Source organism: Catharus ustulatus, chromosome 18 (assembly GCF_009819885.2).
Source record: "Catharus ustulatus isolate bCatUst1 chromosome 18, bCatUst1.pri.v2, whole genome shotgun sequence".
Classification (NCBI taxonomy): domain Eukaryota; kingdom Metazoa; phylum Chordata; class Aves; order Passeriformes; family Turdidae; genus Catharus; species Catharus ustulatus.
In genome coordinates this window covers 11,038,408-11,058,899 of record NC_046238.1, presented here as the reverse complement: position 1 = coordinate 11,058,899, position 20,492 = coordinate 11,038,408, and the positions used below count along the sequence as shown (strand labels likewise).

The following is a 20,492-nucleotide window of genomic DNA, read 5'->3' as shown; positions in this document are numbered from 1 at the left end:
AAGCAGCATTTTCTTTTGGCAATTGCTTTCTTTTACTCACCAATTCTTCACTGCTGTTTGTAGAGTTACAACAAAACATCAGGTCACTTTATTTTCTGCATTTTACTTATTTTACATGTATGAAAATTTAACAAGCATCTCTCACATCTTATCTTACATATTCACACAATCAGGTACACCTTGGAAGGGGAAGGGGCAGGCTGCTGACAGGCACATTCAGATGCCAAGGGCACCGAACATTCCCAGTGAGGGAAGCTGATACCACCACTGTGCTGAATCCAACTGCCCTTGAAAATCACTTGCACTCTCACTCCTTTACCTCTGCTCTAACTGAAGTTTTGGCAATCAAGGACTGTAGCTACTTGAAACCAAGCTGAGGTCAGGTGATAGATACTGGCAAGCCAAGACCTTAAATTCTTTTTTTCCAAGCACTTAATCAAATTCTGTTGAATATCAACAGCAATATTGCTCAGGTCCTCTTGGAGCCTCAATATGAATCCAACAGAGAGACTCTTCACTTCTACTTCCTTGCCACAAGGTAAAGCTTCTAGCTGTCTCCCTAAGAGATATAACCCTACTCAGGGAGCACTAGCATGCATCTTGTCCAGACAATCAGTCCAGAACATAACGAGCCGGCTGTCTTTGTTCCAGCAGAAATCTGTGAAGTCTTTCAGCAGCCGGTCTGCGAACTTCTCATCACCAGTGGCGCTGGAGCGCCAGGTTTTGGTCAGCATGGTGTTGTAGGCCCAGTTGTAGCCAATGCGCTCCTCACAGAACATGTTCTGGTTGGTGGAGCTCGTGGAGTTGCGCCGGCGCCGCTGCTGCCCGCTGGAAAACTTGCGCTTGGAATACGGCAACTGCAAAAACACCGTCCCTGCAGGAAACACACAGCACTTCAGGCTGAGGCACACCTCCCTCCTCACTGCGGGAGCCTGAGTTTCCTTTAATTGCCTTTCAGCAGGAGAAAATGGGATACATGTTTCCCCTTTGGCTCTTGGGTGCTACTTGTTACTGAACACCAGACCACCCAGAGGGAGCACACCTTGTCTGCCTTTCTCTTACAAGCACAGAATGAAGCACAGACGCAGGCTCTGATCCATCTTGCTAACTTCCCATCAGTTTCTATTCTCTACTGCAATTTTCCAAACACTGCCTTCCTGTCATTGTTCCCATGTCTCAGCAAGTGGACCCTAAATGCTTGATCTGTCTCCCACACGATTTGTATGGGTAGAGATGCATCTACAACAGACCTTAAGCATGAGAACACGGCACTAACTTGTCCCAACACCTTTCCCTCCTCCTAGCTTCTGGGTACACATTTATTTACATGGACCTTGGAATAAGCTTTGCCTTATTTTTTAAAATTTCCTAATCCTCTGGAAAGAAAAGTTTCAGAGCCACTGTAAAGCAAGATTTCCAACCAACACCATTTATTAGCAGTAATACTTTGTGTTTTTTATACTGGCCCCTCCAGCTTTCTGGTTTGTGTGGTCTGACACACCTACTTGTCTGGTTAGGGACAGAACAGCACCAACATCACTGACATCAAACACAAACCACATGTAAAATGGTTCTCTTGTTTGTAATAACCTCCTCTTTGCCACACACCCTCCCAAATATTGCTCACCTGTGACATGGATATACTGGGGCTTATTTTCTGCTGGGAAGTTGAATGCAGATGCTGAATATTTATCTTGTACAAACCCAAATCTAAAGAAACAGAGATAAGGAGAATTTAAAAAAAAAAGAAAACAAAAAGATAAAAAGAGCCATTCCAGGTAGGATTCCTCAGCCAAAGGCAGGGGCACCAGAGGCTTGCACTATCCCTTTCTTATGGCCTGAAGGCAAAAGGAAGAAGGATGAAGAGAGCTGAGCTGACCTCTCCAAATATTCTCTGCCCCTGCCAGATACAGTGTGAAAGCCTGTCACCCCACACTGCTCAGGCCTGGCACCCCACACTGCTCAGGCCTGGCACCCCACACTGCTCCCTGTCCCACTTGAGCTGGAAACAAGAGCAGCAGCTCCAAGTAGTTTCTGACAAAATAGAGCACCTGCACACCAGGGAGAGAAGAGCAATAGTAAGACAGACATTCCCTGGGCATGTGTGAAGCTGCAACATTACTATTTTCATGATGTGCAACGTTCCATGCAGAACTTCAAGCAGCTTACCTGGCAGTTCTCTGATGTTTGTAGGATACTTGTTCGTCTCCTGTTTTCTAAACTAACAAAAGCTGATTTTCAAGTTAAAGTCCATCACAAAAGGCAGCCCTCTCTGTCATGAAAAAAACCCTGGCAGCAACATCATGAAAGAAACTGGCAGCTCAGTCACACAAACGGATAAGGCTAGATAGCATCCAAAGCTTCCAACAATTCCTTCTTAAATTGGGCCCAACCTCCTCTGTAGAGCTCTCACTGCAGTCTCCTGCCTATTGTAAATCCTCAGGTGTCATCCAGTTCAAGACTGTCCTAAATATACAAGAAGGAAATAACTGTCTCTTCTCAGGAAGAATCTACTTACAGTCTTTCTGCTCCTAACTTAGGATAACAGGCACTTTCCAAAGGCAAGGCTCTCCCTAGGACAGCATGGCTCCTAAGGAGTGACAGGCTGAAACACCCCACAGCTGCCCCTTGCACCCACAGAACCACCTCTGGGCATGGGGCTGTGTTTTAGTCTAACAGTCTGTAAGCAGACTTCAGAGATGCAGACAGCACAGAAGCCAAGCGGCTCAGGGCTCAGCACAGGCCATCCCACAGTGTCCAGGGAGACAGGACCTGTTTGGTCACTCACTGCACTGCAGACACACCTGTGTGCTATTGCTTCCTGCAGCAGATGCATTCGGTCCCAGTATGTTTCTGGTTCAAAGCCTGAAATACAAAAGGGTAACAATTATCTAGTAAATCTGCTTTGTTCCATTCCTTTTCAAGACTTCAGTTTTCCTCAGGAGGCCTCTGTGCACTCTTTTTTTTTCCCCTAGCCATTTCTTTCAGTCACATTTTTTGTCAGCGGTCTCTTAGACGTGTGTCTTGTACACCCCAGTAGCAGACTCATCCCTGAATTTATTATTTGTGTCTTCTGAGATGGAGAGGAACATAAAGGGGGGGTGTGGGAGGGGGCAAGGAAGAAGAGTGGGCTGCTGTGTATCACAAGAGTGCTCTGAAAATATTTAATTCAGTCAGTTGGGTTATGGTGACCTCACAGCATATCGATTTGTCACATTCATTGTACAGCTACACCTGGACACTGAGTCAAGGGTTAATGAAAATATCGTATTTACTATTTTAAAACTGAGCCTTTTGCTAATTGTCCCTTCTCATGATGCAATTCTGCCCTCCTCTGCATGGGGACAGTTCTCTGGTCTTGGGGTTCCACCTGAGGTTTACCACATCAGGCTCATTGCAAAGGGCGAGGTCACATTGCAGAAAAGCAGATTGCAGTTTCTCTGCCTAATCTCATGTGCAAACACTTACCATTAAAGTAACCATAGCAACAACAAAAGAGGGATGGCAGTGGTGAAAGCCCAGTCTTAGGGAGGGGGAGAATAAACAAATGCAGGATACAAATGCAGAGCAGCTGTAGGTCTACCAGCAAAACAGACACAAGAGTCTGTCAAACACAACAGCTACTGGATATGGGCTCTGTAATGGTGTGCAGGGCAAGCAGCACTGGGGAGACCACCCTTCCTGTGTGTTGGTGCTTCCTGCTGCCCACAATCAGCCCAGCACAGCTTCCTCCAGTACCTCCTTCCTGAGGGGCTGCTGAACTGTAAAAACAGCTCCTTCAGCCCCCTAAGGCTGGCTGGTGAAGAACTTCTTTAGGTCAGCTACATGCCAACAGTGACCTGTTTGCACAAAGTCTCCTCAGGGGTCAAAGAAAGGGCATTTCTTACCATCAAACAAATGCTCACTGCCCTCCTTCAGCAAGCAGCTCACGTTGAGTGGGATGAAGAGCTGGGCTCGAAGGGGGTCCCCATACAGGTAACTGGGCAGAGCAAAGGGGCCCTCCAGGACCGGGACCAGCAGGAACCCACAGGACGTGGCTTTGCGGTGCCAGCCCTGAACCTGAGAAGAAATTCAAACAATGAATCATACACACATGCCAGCTGATGAAGGGCACTTCTGTGCATAAGAGCAACTCATTCCCCAAGAATAGATCAGACATGCTCAATTCTCCACAGGCTCAGCTTGCTCTGCATGGCAGGCACACCAACATCCTTGCAAGTAAAGCAGTACAAGCACAAGACATCAGGCTTTCCTTTTTCTGAAGTGCCCCATCAATCAGAGAGCACTTTAAAATAGGACATTTTTCAGGAACTGATTCAGCCTACTTATCACCAGTGGCTAAACACTTCTGCTTTACTGGAACAGTGCAATTGATTTTAAATAAAAGCAAAACCAACTACCCAGTGCTGTCTGGCTGGGTGGGGTAAAACCTGGTGTTAAATAATTCAAGTTTTACAGAAGCTACATTAGAGAAAACAAAAAAAAATCTAAAAATGAAATCTAAAAATTTAATCTAAAACTTTAAAAGTGACATGTTTTCAATTCAAAATGGTTTTAGCAAGTTAAAAAAGCCCTAAAACATTCCTGAGCAGGAAGAACACATTGCCTGGAAAAGCCCTGTTATGAAAGCAATTCCACTGAGATTTAAAGTTTTAAGGTTTGGGGATAGAAGGAATGTAATGTGAAACAGATTTTTTTCCAAAGACCTGGCTCAGGGCTTAAAATTTGCCTAAGGGGGACTTAAATTTATCACCTTGACCTGTGCTGATCTCTGCACACTGTGCATAAAACCCACTAAAAGCAGAACACACCCCTGCAGACAGAATGACTATAGATAGTGTGATAAATGCTGACCAGATGCAGCAACACGAACAACCAGCAGGAAAATTACTTATGGAAACAAAGGCAGATGCAAGTCACTGTCTCCCTCCCTAAGACTCCCTAATACAATGTCCCCATTTGTCTGAGGGATACAGAGGCCAGACAGGCATTTCTGTGGCTGTCAAAGAACACCAGGATCTCACCATCTCAAAAAGAACAGCTGCAGTCACTGCCATCCAGTGTAACTTGATTTCAAAGGCAGCGTTGAGGGAGAAATTGCCATGGTAATAACAACTGCACCACTCCAGGCGGTCCGTGCGGTTGTTCACATCCACGTCCAGCGTCACCGTGCGCTGCTCGGGCACCGTGGCAGCTGGGCAGCCAGGGGACAGCCAGGGGTGTTCAGCAAGGGCATCAAAGAGAAGGCAGCACACAGGGTGAGGGGAACAGAAGAACCAAAATAAGTCATTTGAAATGAATTTGTCCTCCCATTCCTCCCCAGGTACTTTTGGGCTAGCAGATTAGTCCCAGAATGCCGCTCATCCAGATCACAAAAGACAAAAATCCTGAAGTATTTCTCATGTCAGGGGTATGTGCTACAGAATCACCTCCCCAAGAAGTCAAAAGACATTTCAGCTGCAAAAGGAGAGAGAACCAAGAACCCAGCAGTTAATCAACACGCAACTGGTGCCATAATTAAGCATGGCTAGACAACACCAGCTTTTTCATGCCCAAAACATTCCAAATATTTCTATATGCCTCCACCAGAAATCACAAGAGGGTGCTGTTACATGGGGCAGCAGCATTCCAGGACTTTCCACAGCTAAAGGAGATTGGAAGTTAAACTTCTTGTTTCTTTAACCCCGTATCAATATCCCACATTACCGCATTGTTGAAAGTGCACATCCAACACTTTCTGTAAAAGCACAAAGAGTCAGCCAAGACATGCAGCAGCATTCTGACCACTGCAACAGCTCCCAGAGCTTTGCAGTAAGGGCTGGGATGGTGCCCAAGATCCAGCTCCCTTTGTGCCCCACACCTCAGCATCCCAGTGACAGAAACCCTTGGGTATCAGGCAGGAGAGGGGGAGAAGTACAGCAGTGGAAGTGACCTGGTTGGTGTCACACAGAGGACTGCAAGGCTGGGGACAGAACCCAGAGCTCCTGACTTGGAGACCAAAGTCCTGCTATGAAACACACCATCACTTTCAAATTTTCTTTAGACAAATCCATAATTTACCATTTCTGTAAAAATTCTGTAAAAAATTGATGAAAAACAATGGTCTGCAAGGCTTCTATGGCAAAACTTCTGCCCTTTTTATTATTGCATGCATGAGGAATGGGTTCTCTCTTGCTGAAGTAGATGTGGACCCCTTTATAGGGTCAGCTTTTAAATTATCTTATATTTTGATGCCTTGATGGTGTTTTAAAGAGAAAAATATTTTTAAATCCTTCCTCAACATAGATGGAAAGTTCCCACCTTCACTTCTACTGCAAGTTACCTGGAGGCACTTTCAAGGTTATAAGGAGATCCTTTACATTGCTATTACTGCAGCATAGAACATGAGAAATAAAAGCACAACAAAAATGAAAGAACATCACCCAGTTTTGTTTCATAAATAAGACCCATTTTTGTCTTTGGAAATGTGTCATTTGCAATTTCTGAGTTGATCTGGTATTGTCAGACCAACACTGTAGTCAGGAGGTTATAGTATCAAATTTGTAACAAAGTGTTGGAAAACAACATCCTGGAAGCTGTGAAACCAAAGCAGCTCAGTCAGGTAGGTGTTGGTCATTAGCCAAGAGGTCAGCACACCACAGCCCAGTGTGCCCAAAGTAGCACACTGTGAAGAATGAGCTCCCTGCTCCCTTTAGACTGTTGCTTTTCCCAGAGAGTGCAGACTCCCTCTTGGGGCTGGACTGTCTCTCTCTGCCTTGTCTGCAGCTACAGTTCACAGGCAAAGCCAGAGGATCCCAGTCCAATGAGGTGAGCTAATCAAAAGTACATCAAACACTGATGAGAAGTGTCCATGTGTCTGAATTCAGAAGCTTCTGATTAAAACCAACTTGTTTTAAGAGAATATACTCTGGCTTCCATAGGTCAGACTTTAAGAGGACTCACCTGCTTCCCAATTGTCTTCTACTACTGAGTATTTAACTAATGGTTTACTAAGCAAATCGGAGAGGAGCAGGCAGGTTATTCTCCAGTCACAGACTCCACTACATACATGACTACAGGTGCTAGTGCATGCATTGCTACAAATCAAAGGGACAAGATTAGCTGTATCACAGGTCAGACTTCCACTGGGAAGGGAAAGGGAACAGTCACTGGGCAAGTGATTGGGAAATTCGGAGGGATAAAGATTTGAGAGATACATGGAGCTTGTTCCAGAGCTCCCAATGCTTGCATGCAATTTTATGTCACAGCCTGACATTTAGGGAAGGTGGGGAGGGGAAGAAATAAAACCACAACCTAATCAAGACCAAGAGAGGAACAAATGAAGTCACGTGGACCAGGGGTCATCTGGGTTTAGTAAAGCTCTTTACCTCAGATGAACTGCTGAAGTTTTTTTGGAATACTGTTTAGAAGAGGGACAGCACAGAAGCATCATTTAAACCAGTTCCTTTGTAAGAAAACACTTTCACATGCAATTTTTCTGCAAGAAACTATAATTCCTGGAAAATCCAGACTGTGTCAGAGCAAACTGAAGGCATTTATCACTCATTCAAGAGCTGCAAATTAGTTAAATAGTAAAATGGACATAATCCCAACTGAAAGGAAAAGGAGAGCTACACAGGTGTATAATACCCACATGTTGCAGGAATACACTCTTTTCCTGGTTGGTGTTAAATGAAAGGTGAGGGGGACACTAAGACACACTTCTACTCATCTCCATGGGTGCAGGTCTCTGAGTCTGTCTTCTCAACTCACAGCAGAGCACAGACAGAGGAATGTGAACTGGTTCTCTCAGGCTAAATAGTGAGTAAGAGATCAAACCATGAACAGGATCTGGCCCCAGTGCCTCCAGCCCCCACAATACTTTGATGCCAGCCTGTGTTCAGGATTCAGCTCTGGCCAGCCACTGAGCTAATGAGGCTGGATAACAGCCAGGGCAACAGATTTATCGTGTGACAGGCAAAATAACCTGCATGTGTTGACTTCAGGGAATTAACCATTAGTTCAGACTTCCTATCCTTAATGCTTTCCCATTTCTGGTGCTGTTCCTCTTCAAACAAGGCTCTCAGAATATACAAGGATTACTACAACTTCAGGTTTAAGAGATAATACACCAGCAGTAAGGCACTTTCCTTCAGAAGGTCAAATATACAACACAAGAGAACAGCAAAATTTTTCTTTTTATCCTTAATTGCTAGACTTTCAACAGAGGCATCTAAATAAACCTGAAGTTGCAGTTCCACAGCAATAATTTTTCTCTTAAACAAGGAAAGAAGAACAAAAGCAAGTGACTCAGGCTGGCCTGGAAATGCAACAAGAAGCTGACAAAGCAAAAGGGTCAGTCCCCAAGCCAGTGTGTTTCACAGGCTGCTAGAGGCAGTCAGTGTTACTCTCCACACATCAGAGAACATTAGATACTAATGGGATCTTGCCCAGCAGCAAGATCTTCCTACTGCTTCCATACCACAGGGATCATCTGCAGCTGGGCTTCACAGACTTATTAATGTAAGGAGTCTGGTTCACATTAGCTAAAAAGCCTCCAGCACATCACAGAAAACTTCTAATACATCTGGACCTCACTGTGGCTTTTGCCCCTAGGAAGCAATAAGATATGTAGTTTAAAGAACAGTTTGGTTGCTTTGCTGTTCTCACAACTTTTACCTCCATACTCCTTACAGGTTGTGAAGTCTCTCTGGATTTGCAAGGAGACAAAATATCTTCCTCCCTAAATTCCAGAGGTTCAGGAAGAAGGAATATTTTAAGAAATACTTTTTAAATGTATTCCAGTACTCTGAATAAAAGTTTCCTGCCCAGCCAGTGAAACACACCTCCAGCATATGAGAACAAGTCCACATGCAAGACACTGTAAGGCCAGCATGAAATTTGCAGCTTTACTGCTGGTCCACGTGAGATCATACCCTTGGCTGGCTGCTCTTCCCCTTTCAAACTATCCCCTGGAACTTCCCCAGCTGTCACCTGTGCTGTGCATCTACCTAAGAGTGCAGCTGCCTGGCTCCGTCCTCCGAAACTGCGGCTAAAGGAACTGTGCCTACTTGCATAGGAGGCGGGGCGGCTGGGCAGCCAGGGCAGGAAGAACGCCGGGATCTCCGAGTGCAGGAGCTCTTCTGCCACAAAGGCCACCTCAAACCATTTCCTCTGGAAGGCTGAGAAGTCATCCATGGCAGCTGTGTGCCACATGGCAGGCTGCTGCAGCCCCACTGTACAAGGGGAAGGGCAAGTCCAGTTAGAAACAAGTGGACAAGACTCAGAAAAGCAGTTCTTGATGAAAAAGAGGCAGGATAAAAATTACTTTGCTATCTTTTTTTTCTTTTTTTTTTTTATTAAAAAGGCCAAATTTCTCAGTCTCTTGAGATCAGTGGTTTTGGCTGCTCTCAAAACGCATTCCTGCTGCAGCACCCCTAAGAATCAAGAGCAGCCCAGTGATTATGCAAAGGGATAGTGAGGAAAATCTTGTCATGACAATGCTGACCTCGGTCTGGTTCTTTGTCCACAACAATCTTGTAAAAATAAAAGCCATAAATAAAGGTTCGCAGAGCTTCTCCAGATGCATGGACAATAAGCTGCTCTTCTAACATTTTCTGAACAAGAAAAAGAAAGAGCAAACATGATAAAAAAGAAATCACTCTTGCAGTTACATAAAAAGGTCGGTAGAGAACATTAGGAAGTAATTTTCTTTTCTTTGACATCTTTTTGTCCAGATATGTGCCTAACAAGAATACTGGCAAAGTTATCTCTTGATATTCAGTAAATGTAGCAATTTCTTATCTCCCTGAGAAATTACATTTGACCTTTCCACAGATGTCTGTCTTCCTCCCATACCCTGCTCTGGTTTTATAGATGGATTTATAGAAGGTAAGAGTTTGGAAACATTCTAAGTTCTCTGTTAATTGATATGGGATCTCAGCAGAGGAATGAACTCCAGAACATTTCCAACTTTCTGCCCCTGACACAGTTCAATACAGAAAACTCCCTTGATGAATACAAGCAGTGTTCCTGCATAAAGTGTGTCTGCTTCAGCATCTGTAACAGAAAGGTCATACGCTGGTTTTATTACAACTTTATTAACTAATTATTGGAAAGGAAAACCAAATCACAGCCCAGTGCCTCAATTTCAACACAATGCAGAGTACTTGGTAAGTACATCATCATGTAAGTAGAAAAAAAATGTATTAGTAGTGAAGAATATGTTGCTGTTTTGTGATAAGGAATCCAGAAAATGTCATCATTACCTCGTATTCTGTTGAACACTGCCTTCAATACTTATCCATAAGAGGATTTTAATAAGTAACAGAAATTATTGCTATACTTTGCTCTAAAACTTTACTTTCTTCACAGAGTGAGGCATTTCTGGCCCTCCATATGCTCCTAGATAGTTTCCTTACCTGCATTATGTCAATGGCCATGGCCTGGGTGTGCACCCCTTCCACATTATTCACCAGCCAGTGCACAACTTCTGCACTGATGAAGCAGTAAGGGGAGAGGCCCTTCTGTTCAGAGAGCAGCTGGATCCCTGTGCTGAAGCACAGCAAGTCACACATGTTAACACAGGCTGATCGAGAGCTCTTTTAAATAACAAAGACAAAAATCACTGCTGGGGGAAAGAAGAAATGTGGCAGTGGGAGAAGGATAGAATTCAGGACAAGAAATGCACAGTGCCTCTGGAGTAATGTCTCATTGGCTTTTGGTAACAAGATGAAGAGCTGACATTGACAGCCATTTAGTGACTTACTGGGAATACTTGATTTGACAGGGTTCTGGGACTAATAATTGAAGTCTTTGCTTCTACCTCAATTTCTATAAAATTCCTTATTAGAGAGTCTGGAACTGAATAACAAAAGGAAGTTTAAAACTCTTCAACAGCTGACTCTCCTTTGAGTGATTCCACTTCTCATGTTCTCTTATTAAACACCTCATCAGATGTTAAGCATATTTATATAAAAAACTTACGTGGGGTGTTTCATGGCTTCAAGAATCTCTACCAAAGTGGAGGAGGAAGTCAGAGCACTTGTCGAACACTGCTGAGAGCTGGGCAATAAACAGAAGCACATTCAAAAATCAAGAAAGCTGCCAGATTTGTTCAAACATGTACATTTAAGAAAATTGCTCTCTCTTCTCAACAATGACTTTGCCACATTTAGTTCCTTTTTCATCTTAAGAAGGATAACTAAAAGCATCAGACAAGTATTTCTCCACTGAGGTCACCAAGACATTGCTATATGGACCCAATGTATAATACGTCACATCCAGCTGTACTCAGCAGCAATTGAGAGCAAACATTTTGAAGTTGGCTAATTTTCTTTTTACTGTAATATACAACCACAGGAAACAGGTGCTCATAAAGCTTATTTTCAACACTGTTTCCTCCCCAGTGTCTTGCTTCCAGGTTGGAATCTCTTGGATTTCATCAACCTACTTGATTCAATTAGACCTGCAGCACCCTCAGCCTTGCCAAAACAGACAGAAGATGTCAATTCAAAGTCTGGTTTCCTACTAGCAGATTTCAGAAATGGAATTTCTTCATTTCATGAAGAATGAAGCCCTTCCTGTGGGTGGAGAAATCAGGCCTTCATTTAATTCTGGAAAACTGGGTTGCAGGGCTTATTTTACTACCACTCTCTCTGCACGTGGAAATGCTGCAGTAAGGTCTTGTGACAGGAGCCTGCTCGTGCTGACAGGCACAGCACAGCCTGTTCCCAGGTTCCTGTTTAAGTGCCCATTCCCTGACACCAGGAAGGGGTTGGAATTGAACAGCTCTGCAGTACAGCACTGCTGTGCCTTTCCTACCTGCCCTCTGCAGCAGCAGCTGTGCTGTATCCCAGGTCTGCAGCATTCTGGGTGCTCCCCAGGGCCTGGGTGCTGCCCCTGTCAGGGACCTGCCCCGAGGGGAGCAAGGTGCTGCCATCTGAGGTTGCAGGAACTGATTGATCAATAGAGACCTGGGAGGAGTAAACATAGCAACATTTCTATGAAATTCATAATTCTCCCCTCCCCACATTATCCATGCCTCAGCCCAAGTTAGTCAACAAAAAACAACACTACAAGGAAGCACAACAAGCATATGCAGAAGGGATAAATACAGTCTTATTTTGTCATCCTGACAAACAAATTCAGACCCAAATCAAGATAAGGATCACCAACCCAGCAACAACTGCATTAAGAGAACCTGGCAAACCAGCAACACAACAGTCCAAACCTGATATTTTCAACCCAAGGGAATAACTACGATTATAAGCCCACAATAGGCAGAACAGGACACTTTACCACTATGGGAAAATAGTAAGTATTTAGCAAACATAGTTTCAAGTTTAACTCTCAAAAATATGCAAATGTACCACACGAATTCAAGTTTCATAATGCTCAAAAAAAAAAATCAGCTCCTCTTCCCTCCTTTCTCAGGGCAGTATGAGAAGGCTGGTTGACACCCACCCACACCTATGTCGCCAAGACAACAGGAACACTTTCCTCCCGCAGGAACACTCACACTATTCCAATGGTAGACTGAATAGTTCACAAAATTAACATAAAATCATTTCAGAAAGAGCATGAATGCTGAAGGATTCAGCTAAGCACAGGCTGTAATTGCCATCTGTCATTAACACGTATGGTTTAGTAAAGGCACGTTATATAAAAGCTGGAGAGGTGGGGGAGAGAACACGAACAGCAGAGTAACTCGAACTCAAGCTGGTGTAAACATGGGGGTTGCTCTGCAGTGATGAATCCACAGCACATACACAGCTAAAAATCACCAATCTGCTAGCTTGACTTAGGTCTGACAGCCAAGAGTCCTTTATTCATGCCATTTCTCACATCCCAAAAATCTCCAATGGCAGATGTCCCTTTTTGGGCAGCCAAAACTAGAAGATGCTCCAGGGTCAACTCTACAGTGCCCACAGGCAGCAAAAGCCTCCCTCCCTCCTCAGGGCTCACTTCAAGCAGCAGCATTTCCTATGGCCACACTGTTACTGCTAATTCCTATCTGGTGTCAGTGGACAAATGACTTCTGTCACAAGGACTCTTTTATACCAAGATGATACTATATATTTTCAGCCTCAATTGTTCAGGAATCCAAGGACACAAGTTCACTTGGATATCTCCAGAGTCACCTGTCAATCAAACACCACAGAAGAAATTTAGCCAAGAACCAGACAAGCGAGCTGTTGCCATTTTGTTCAGTGAGGGGAAATGGAAAACAAGCACTCACTGAAAAACAAAAAGAGCAGCTTTAGTAGTTGACAAGGCAGTACTGCAAAGGACAGCGAGACAGGGCACATGAACATCCAAAACACAGCACAAACATTGAATGGTGGAAAAAAATGGTTGCATCTGCCACTTTGTCCTGTCAATGCTGTACATCTTGTACATCTCACTCTCACTGAGAGTATCTGGAAGCTAACACAGGTTCCCAGCGTGGCACGCTCAGGACACAAATGCTGTCCATCACCTCAATCCAAAAGCCAGAGAGGACAACAACCCATTCCAAACTAACCTGGGAGTAGAAGGTTGAAGCTGTGCGTGGGCTGCGAACAAAGTCCATAAAGAAGGCCCCATCCTGAAGGCATCAGAGGAAGTAGGCCCATTAATGGCAACAGCAACAGGAACAGGGAGTTGAAGAAAAGCAAATACAAGGTTGTGCAAGTATGAAATGACCACAGAGAGAAAGTATGAGGAGAATGCAAATCCCAGACCCAGAAGGGCAGATGCAGCAGAATGCACAGCATCAGGAATTACTCACACACACATCTTTACTTTCTCTCTCTGTAACAAGACATTGCTCTTCCTTGGCACAGATGCCTTCCCAACATTTTTAAACCCACACTGATCAGAAGCCAATTGAAAATGTAGCCTTCCCTCCATACTTCAAAGGAGAAAGTCTTGAGCTCTGAAGTATGGGGGCTTCCACTCCAAATACAAAACTGAAATACAGAAACCACAGGTATAATGACAAATTTCTAAAGAAGGACCAGTTTTTTTCTAATCTGTTAGACATTCAAATGATAAAGAGGGAGAGGCAAAGCAGCTCTTTCCAGGAAGCACCCTCTTCCTCTTAAATGCAGGTCTGGTATGGTGCAAAGGAAAAGGAAGAAAAACTAATAACAAAGATTCTTCCAACACTGTGTTTAATACTTCATGTAAAATTAAACAGACACTGCCTGTGCTCTGTTCCTGCCTACTTACAAACCCCGGTGAATTTATCCCCAGCTGCTATTCAAAGATGTGTCAAGATTCTCTTATCACACAAGACAATGCAGTGGAACTCACCTAGATTTTCATTCCCTATTTGCAATTCTTTATTCTGCTCCCTCGGCAAAATATTTTTGTCTAGCCTGCAGTTAAGATGACGCTTACCTTGGTACGAACACATAAAACATTTTCTGGAAAGAATCAATGCCAGGGTTACATGACTGGCAATTTACATAGTGCAGAAACAGATCCATAAGGGCAAAGACTTCCCAAAGAGATCATGGCTCAAGGGAACTCGCTGGGTTAAAACCACACTCTGTTGCCCAGTAAGTGGCTGAAATGACCTGTCAATTCTACTCTGAAGCAAAGTCAAGTGAAGCCAGTGGCTCAGTTTTAATCTGGAATAACTCAAGCACTGAAGAACATCCTAGAAAAGCACTTGCTCCCTTGGCTGCTGGCAGAGCCCACAGCTGTGAGAATTTGTCAGTTCTCTGGCTGCAAGTGTGTGGAAAGCCAGACCTCCCAGTGCAGAGGAGCCCTGCAGGGGCTGTGACACGAGGCACACACTTGGTGCTGTTCCCAAGTGAGCACAGTGCTGCCTGCCCACTGGCATCTTTCCAACAGGCATGAGCCATCAATTAGGAGACTCCAATTGCTTGTCTCCCAGTCCCTGTGTGTAAATATTTACAGGAGTGTTTACTGCTGCAGCATGAAAGGCCTTCAGTTGATAACAGACTCTTCCAGAGTCTCCAGTCAGCCTTCCAGAGAGGCTTTTGAGCATTACTTTTAACATTACTCATGATGGCATTTTCTCCCTGCTAATTTGGTCCCAGCACACTCCTGTGCTACTGCTAGGGAAGCCCACTTTGCTTTTTCTCCCTCGTGCCATGCAGAACAACTGGACACAACATTCTACTCTCCTGTATCTCACACGGAATTTTCACCAGTTTTACTGGTAGAAAGGGACATTTAAGATTTCTGTATTTAAAGAGAGAAGCTAATTTTTTTTAAATGGTAGAAGAGAAGCATGCAAAGCCTGAATTATGATGTGGAAGTTTGCACCCACACCTCAAGTCAGTTTGAGCACCTACTCTTTCCAGGTCTGGCACATCCTGCTCCACTCTCATCTCTGTTCTCCAAACACTAACACTACAAGTAAGTGTCTAGTAATGATCACATTTGCTCTACTACTTCAACTTTCAATATCTTGGTCTCTAGGATAACACAATACTTGTTGCTGGTGGTGGCACAAAACAGAGGATGTAGAAACATTAGATGCTTAGAGAAAAATGCTGAAAGAAGCGGTTGACAGTGGTGAATCTGAGAACTTCTGCTTTGCAATATTTGAACTGTTGAAACCAAAGACAGGTCACATTTAAATCCTCTATATTTATCAGTTCCTTGTTACTTCTGTTGAAAGACCTTCATGTCAGAGAACAGAAATTAATAAAATATTTCTGGTTGGACTTGGAGGTGGAGTTCCTACTCTCACAGGACAGCTGACAGAAAGGCTGGGGGATAGTACAGTCTTTTCTTTAAGTGTCTCAAGAGAGCTCCAGGAAGACCATTTTCTCCAGCCTGGAGTCCAGCCAGTGAAGGAATGACACCTAAATCGCTTCTCAGGAACACATCCCCTCCTCTAAACAGAGGCAAGACTCAAGTTCCTGCTGTTAAAATCCCACTCAGTGTTCACACAGTCAATCTAGAGGTTCATTTTGCTCTCCAAGACAGCCTGCACACAGATGCACACAGCACTGTACTGCTACACCCAGCAGTCAAGCCATGACTGAAATGAAATGTGCTACCAGCAAAGGAAATGCACTGATTAGCAAACAGCACTTAGATCAGCCAAATGCTGAGATGGCATCCCAGGGATTCCATATCATTGTCACACTTACAGAACTGAATTCCTCTGCCCTTGCACACAAAGGCTAGGACAGGAGCAGCCCTTACTGGATTACAGAGTAAGATGTGGTATGATGTAGCCAAGTGCTCAGAGAAATATCTTTGATTATTTGAGGAATTCTTATGTAGAAACAGCAGCTAAAGAAAGGCCAGGAAGCCCTTACCTTCCGAGGGCTGTCCATATAGGTGGGTGTGATAGCAATGTTCCCACTCTCTGAAGGCTGCCCCGAGCTCTTCCCAGAAAGAATGCCTGCTTGCTGCTCCCCCAGCGTCCTAAAAGCAAAGGAAGGAACACAGAGTTTATTCAGACATACTTTGTGTCAGCTTCCCCCTAAAGGCAACTGTTGCAGGGGGTACTGCTATGTTTCAAGATACTTGCTGGCCCACACACTGAGGTACAGATCCAACATTCCTAAAGCACCTTTTTCCCCCCACAAACAACACGGACCCTTCAACACAGTTTTATTATGCATATGTAATACTAATTTAGCATTAAAAATATTAATCTCTTATGTCTTTAACACAACATGAGGCAAAGTAGCCCAAATGTGCTTTAGCCAGCCAGGTGCAACATGCAGGATGTTCTAGGCTCCTCACACAGCCTGCAGAGACTCACTTCTGACTGGCTTCCATCTGGAGCAGAGCTGACAGTGCTGAGGTTCCTTTTTTCCCAATGGGAGGCCCAGACTGCTCCAGAGAGTGAGTGGGAATTGGACCAGCAATCTGCAAGCTTTTCATGGCGGACCCTTTCTAACAAAGAAAAAATGGAAGCACAGACTCAGACAAGCTAGGCTTAACTAGTAAGCAAGAACACACCACCTCATGTCAGCAAGGCTTTACTGAGCACAGTTTAAAAAGGGAGTCAAACCATTGGTAAACAAGAAGTGGAAGAGCCAAGTGTCTTGTGTGGATGCTATTCTGAAAATAAAACATTTATTATTCTAGAAAAGATTAATTTGGTTCAAAAAGATTATCCAATTTACTGTGAGAATGGCAACAGGATTTAATACACATCAGCCAGCTTCTCTTTAGCCTCTTGAAACTACTGTTTACCAAAAGGTTCACTCATATGTTTCTCTTTTCCCAACCTTCTCCTGAATCTGCAGCACAGAACCAACCCAAGCTAACCCAGAAGTGACCAGCTCAACTTCCTCAGACCCCTTTGCATGAAGTGTCTGCATCACAGGGCAGAGTGGTGCACCCAGGCTAAGCACACCTGCAGCACAAAGCAGAGCACACCTGCAGGAGGTGGCAGAGGAGAGGAGGTAGCAGGCTGGTGGGTAAGAAAAGACTGGCCAGGTATAAAACAGAGTAGTGCCAGGCCAAGAGACTGCAGAAGAGCCTGGCTTGTCCCTGAGCCTGGTTCCAGTCCCAGCAGCACAGGATGCTCATCCCAGGGAAATTTCCTTCGAGCTGTTAACAAGCCCCAGTGCCTGAGAGCTGCCACAGCACACGGGTCAGCAGTGTCCCCTGGGGCTGCATCACAGGGACACGGTGCCCCACCCTGGGAAGGATGGGCTGGCCCTGCTGAGGCCTCAGCAGCGGCTCAGCTCCCAGGCAGCCCCAGCGGGGCCGGCACTCACTCGGATCATTCGATCGGAGCGGTGGCGCCGGCGGATGCGGTTCAGGCCCTCCACGAAGCGGATGAAGCCATCGAGGAGCTGCCACTCCTCCTCGTCCGAGCGGGGCTTGTCGCCGTACACGTCGCAGTGCGCCTCCCCCTCCATGATGCGCTTGGTGGCGCTGATGCAGGCAGGCAGCAGCAGGAACCGCGTCCTCCAGAACTTCAGCGACTCAATAAGGCTGCGGGAATGGGGAAGGTACGACAGAGCTCAGCAGTTTCCTGGGAAGGGTTTCCCAGAATCTAAAGTATAAATCAACCTGCTGCACGTTTCACTGAGCACAGCGACCACCTGAGACAGAAGTAGCACACGTTCAAAGGAATGGTCAGCAATCTGAATGTCACTGGCAACAAGGCTATCCTCATATTGTCACATAGAGACAGGCTTTCTTTTCTGTACAACATAAGCCCCAAAAGCTTTTTCTCTAAAAATATGCAAGCAAAAAGGAACTTTCAAGGTGCAAATTAGCGTAGGAGGTATTTTGACTGAGACCTGAAAAGAAAAGATGATAAAGACTGGTTGTGTGGAGAGAAGATATCAAAAAAGCTATTGATACTAGTGGAGATATTCCACATTTCTGGCAAGCACTTGCTCCACAGCTTAGGAGTAGGACTGCAGTCAAGCCCAGCACTCAAGAAAACCTGCAACAGCTTCAAAATAAATGGAAGTTTTGAGTCAGATCCAGAAATCAGTTAAGAGCCAAGAAAAGCATCTGTATGGTACAGAATGCCATCTTATTTCTTTGCATTTGTAGCAGGGGAAAAATAAGTTCATGCTGAATTTTGAGATCAAAAGTCTGTATCAAAGGTCAGATAATCAAAGGTCAGATAATGCAGCAGCAACACAGAGCAAGGTTCCCACAAGGCAACAGCTGCTGGGAACTGACAGTGAAAGCAGGCCAGATATTCTCCCTGGAGTACTGAGCATTCGTGGGTTGAACTTGATGATGAAATTTTAGGTCAAAAAGGAAAAGAGGCAATTAGGACACAGAACAGTCTGGATGGAAAAGAAGCTCTCACCTGAAATCCTCTGAGCCAGCAGAGCAGATATACTGATCCAAGTAATTCCACTTGTACTCTTCTAGTCTCTCATGGGAAAATTCTACCCAGCAAGAGACAAATTCAGAGTCAGAGTGTGAGGGGCACAAGCTGTAGGTGTAGTTTATCTGAGCAGATTCATATGGATACCTAGAAGACCAAACACAAGCATTAATCTCAGTGTTATTGGTACTGGTACTTCTCTTTCTTCACCTAAAAAGAAAGATCTTCTTTCAAGCAAGCACAGAGCTGAAAAAGAATGTTCATCTGAACACTGACTGCAAGCTGCTCAAGCAGAGAGATACTCACTTAGGCAGGTACCGAGTCACAGTAATTATTTTGTCTTTTAAGGTGACTTTGTGGAAAGTACGGCCCATGCTCAGCCAGTACTGATCCTCTTCCTCAGGTCTATTTCTCGACACAAGACCTAGTTGTAAAAAGCAAAACACTTTTAGCTTACTGCAGTACTCAGAACTTCATCAACAAACTGTGCCTATAGAAAGAGACTCCAGAACTGGAGTCCAGGAATGGGTTTCTGAACTCAGTACAAGCTAAAATCCATCTTTCAGGCCACATTTTTAGGGAGCAGTTGCACAAGGAGTCTTTTGCTCTTACAGTTAAGGTTTGCTAATATCATGAGCAAAGAAGAGCACTTGGGATTTATATACCACCCATTTAGAACTTCCCTGGCCAGAACCACCACAGAACAGCCAACAAAGTTGAGCAAGTGGTGGATGTGCCTAATTTGAGGTTTCTGGGACTGGCAGAAGGAAGGAGAAAAGCCTGACTTGTCACTCACCTCTGCTGTAGAGGGGACTGCTGCTGAGAGGGGGTGGCACAGCTGGGGCTGGTTTCTGTGGCTTGGATTGCACAATAATCTGATAGCCTTGCATGAGACGTTGACAAATGAACTCCTCAAACACCTGCTGGGCTGTCATCTGCACTCCTTCCTCATCCCTCCTGCACACAAAGGTTAAGCAGACTAGACTAAGGAAGCTGACCACACACCTATTCTTAGCTCTGCTCTGGAACACCTGCCTGTGGGAGCAGGAGGGGAGAGGGGCACCTTTAGACAAAGGATGATAAACTATCTGGCAATATTTACTGCTGCCTTTGAAAGCACTTTGGCAGCTAGCAAGAAATTTGCCTACAGCAGTTGTGAAACAATAAATTCCCCAAGGATGACTTTTTCAGCACTTCAGCAGCCTCAGTGCAGTTTGTAAATGTTCAGGAGAGCTCAGAATGCCAGTGGGCAGCATGCCCCAGCCTCTCCCACAGTGGGAAGTGGAGAGCAGGGAGAGATTACATGACACATTCATCTTAGCGCAACTGCTGCTCTGAACTTTGCCTTCCTACTGACATTTCTTTCAGGTGTTTCTTCATTAATACCATTATCATCCTGATTAATACTTCAGGGTTTTTTTATTCCCATAAAGCAGCAAAACAAGCAGGTCTTTTGATGTCTTACAAGAAAGACTGAAAAAAGTTTAAGATAATCAGACTGCTCCAGTAAAAAAAAACCAAACTAACCCTATTAAAGAATAGTTACCAGAGACCTCCAAGACAAGCAGAGAAGTTCTGTTTGTCCAACTAACACTTTTTCATCAAAAACTAAATATCCTTTAGAATGAGGATGAGCATCCTAAATACTGTGTCCACATGCATTTGCTCATTTAGTGTTTCCAAAACACTTGCTAGAACGTAGATTAACAGATTATAGCTTGAGGCT

At 44.5% G+C, this 20,492-nt stretch overlaps 1 protein-coding gene across 9 annotated transcripts in view; it reads right to left on the bottom strand.

The window, feature by feature from the left end:
- Nucleotides 1-60: 60 nt before the first annotated feature.
- DEPDC5 (DEP domain containing 5, GATOR1 subcomplex subunit) overlaps nt 61-20,492 on the bottom strand; it is a 42,274-nt gene continuing 21,842 nt past the window's right edge. For 5 of the 9 annotated variants that reach the window (XM_033075533.1, XM_033075532.1, XM_033075536.1 and 2 more), the window contains exons 27-43: nt 19,563-19,723; nt 19,073-19,190; nt 18,746-18,913; nt 17,688-17,907; nt 16,721-16,854; nt 16,269-16,377; nt 13,505-13,567; nt 11,803-11,954; nt 10,966-11,043; nt 10,401-10,533; nt 9,488-9,596; nt 8,991-9,215; nt 5,025-5,194; nt 3,888-4,059; nt 2,805-2,865; nt 1,628-1,710; nt 61-874 (exon numbers count right to left, since the gene is read on the bottom strand). In XM_033075533.1, the coding sequence (XP_032931424.1) occupies nt 579-874; nt 1,628-1,710; nt 2,805-2,865; nt 3,888-4,059; nt 5,025-5,194; nt 8,991-9,215; nt 9,488-9,596; nt 10,401-10,533; nt 10,966-11,043; nt 11,803-11,954; nt 13,505-13,567; nt 16,269-16,377; nt 16,721-16,854; nt 17,688-17,907; nt 18,746-18,913; nt 19,073-19,190; nt 19,563-19,723 (2,452 nt within the window). In that variant the 3' untranslated portion in view covers nt 61-578. The remainder of the gene's footprint in view (nt 875-1,627; nt 1,711-2,804; nt 2,866-3,887; nt 4,060-5,024; nt 5,195-8,990; nt 9,216-9,487; nt 9,597-10,400; nt 10,534-10,965; nt 11,044-11,802; nt 11,955-13,504; nt 13,568-16,268; nt 16,378-16,720; nt 16,855-17,687; nt 17,908-18,745; nt 18,914-19,072; nt 19,191-19,562; nt 19,724-20,492) is intronic. The other 4 variants (XM_033075538.1, XM_033075540.1, XM_033075539.1 and 1 more) reach the window with 1 other exon arrangement.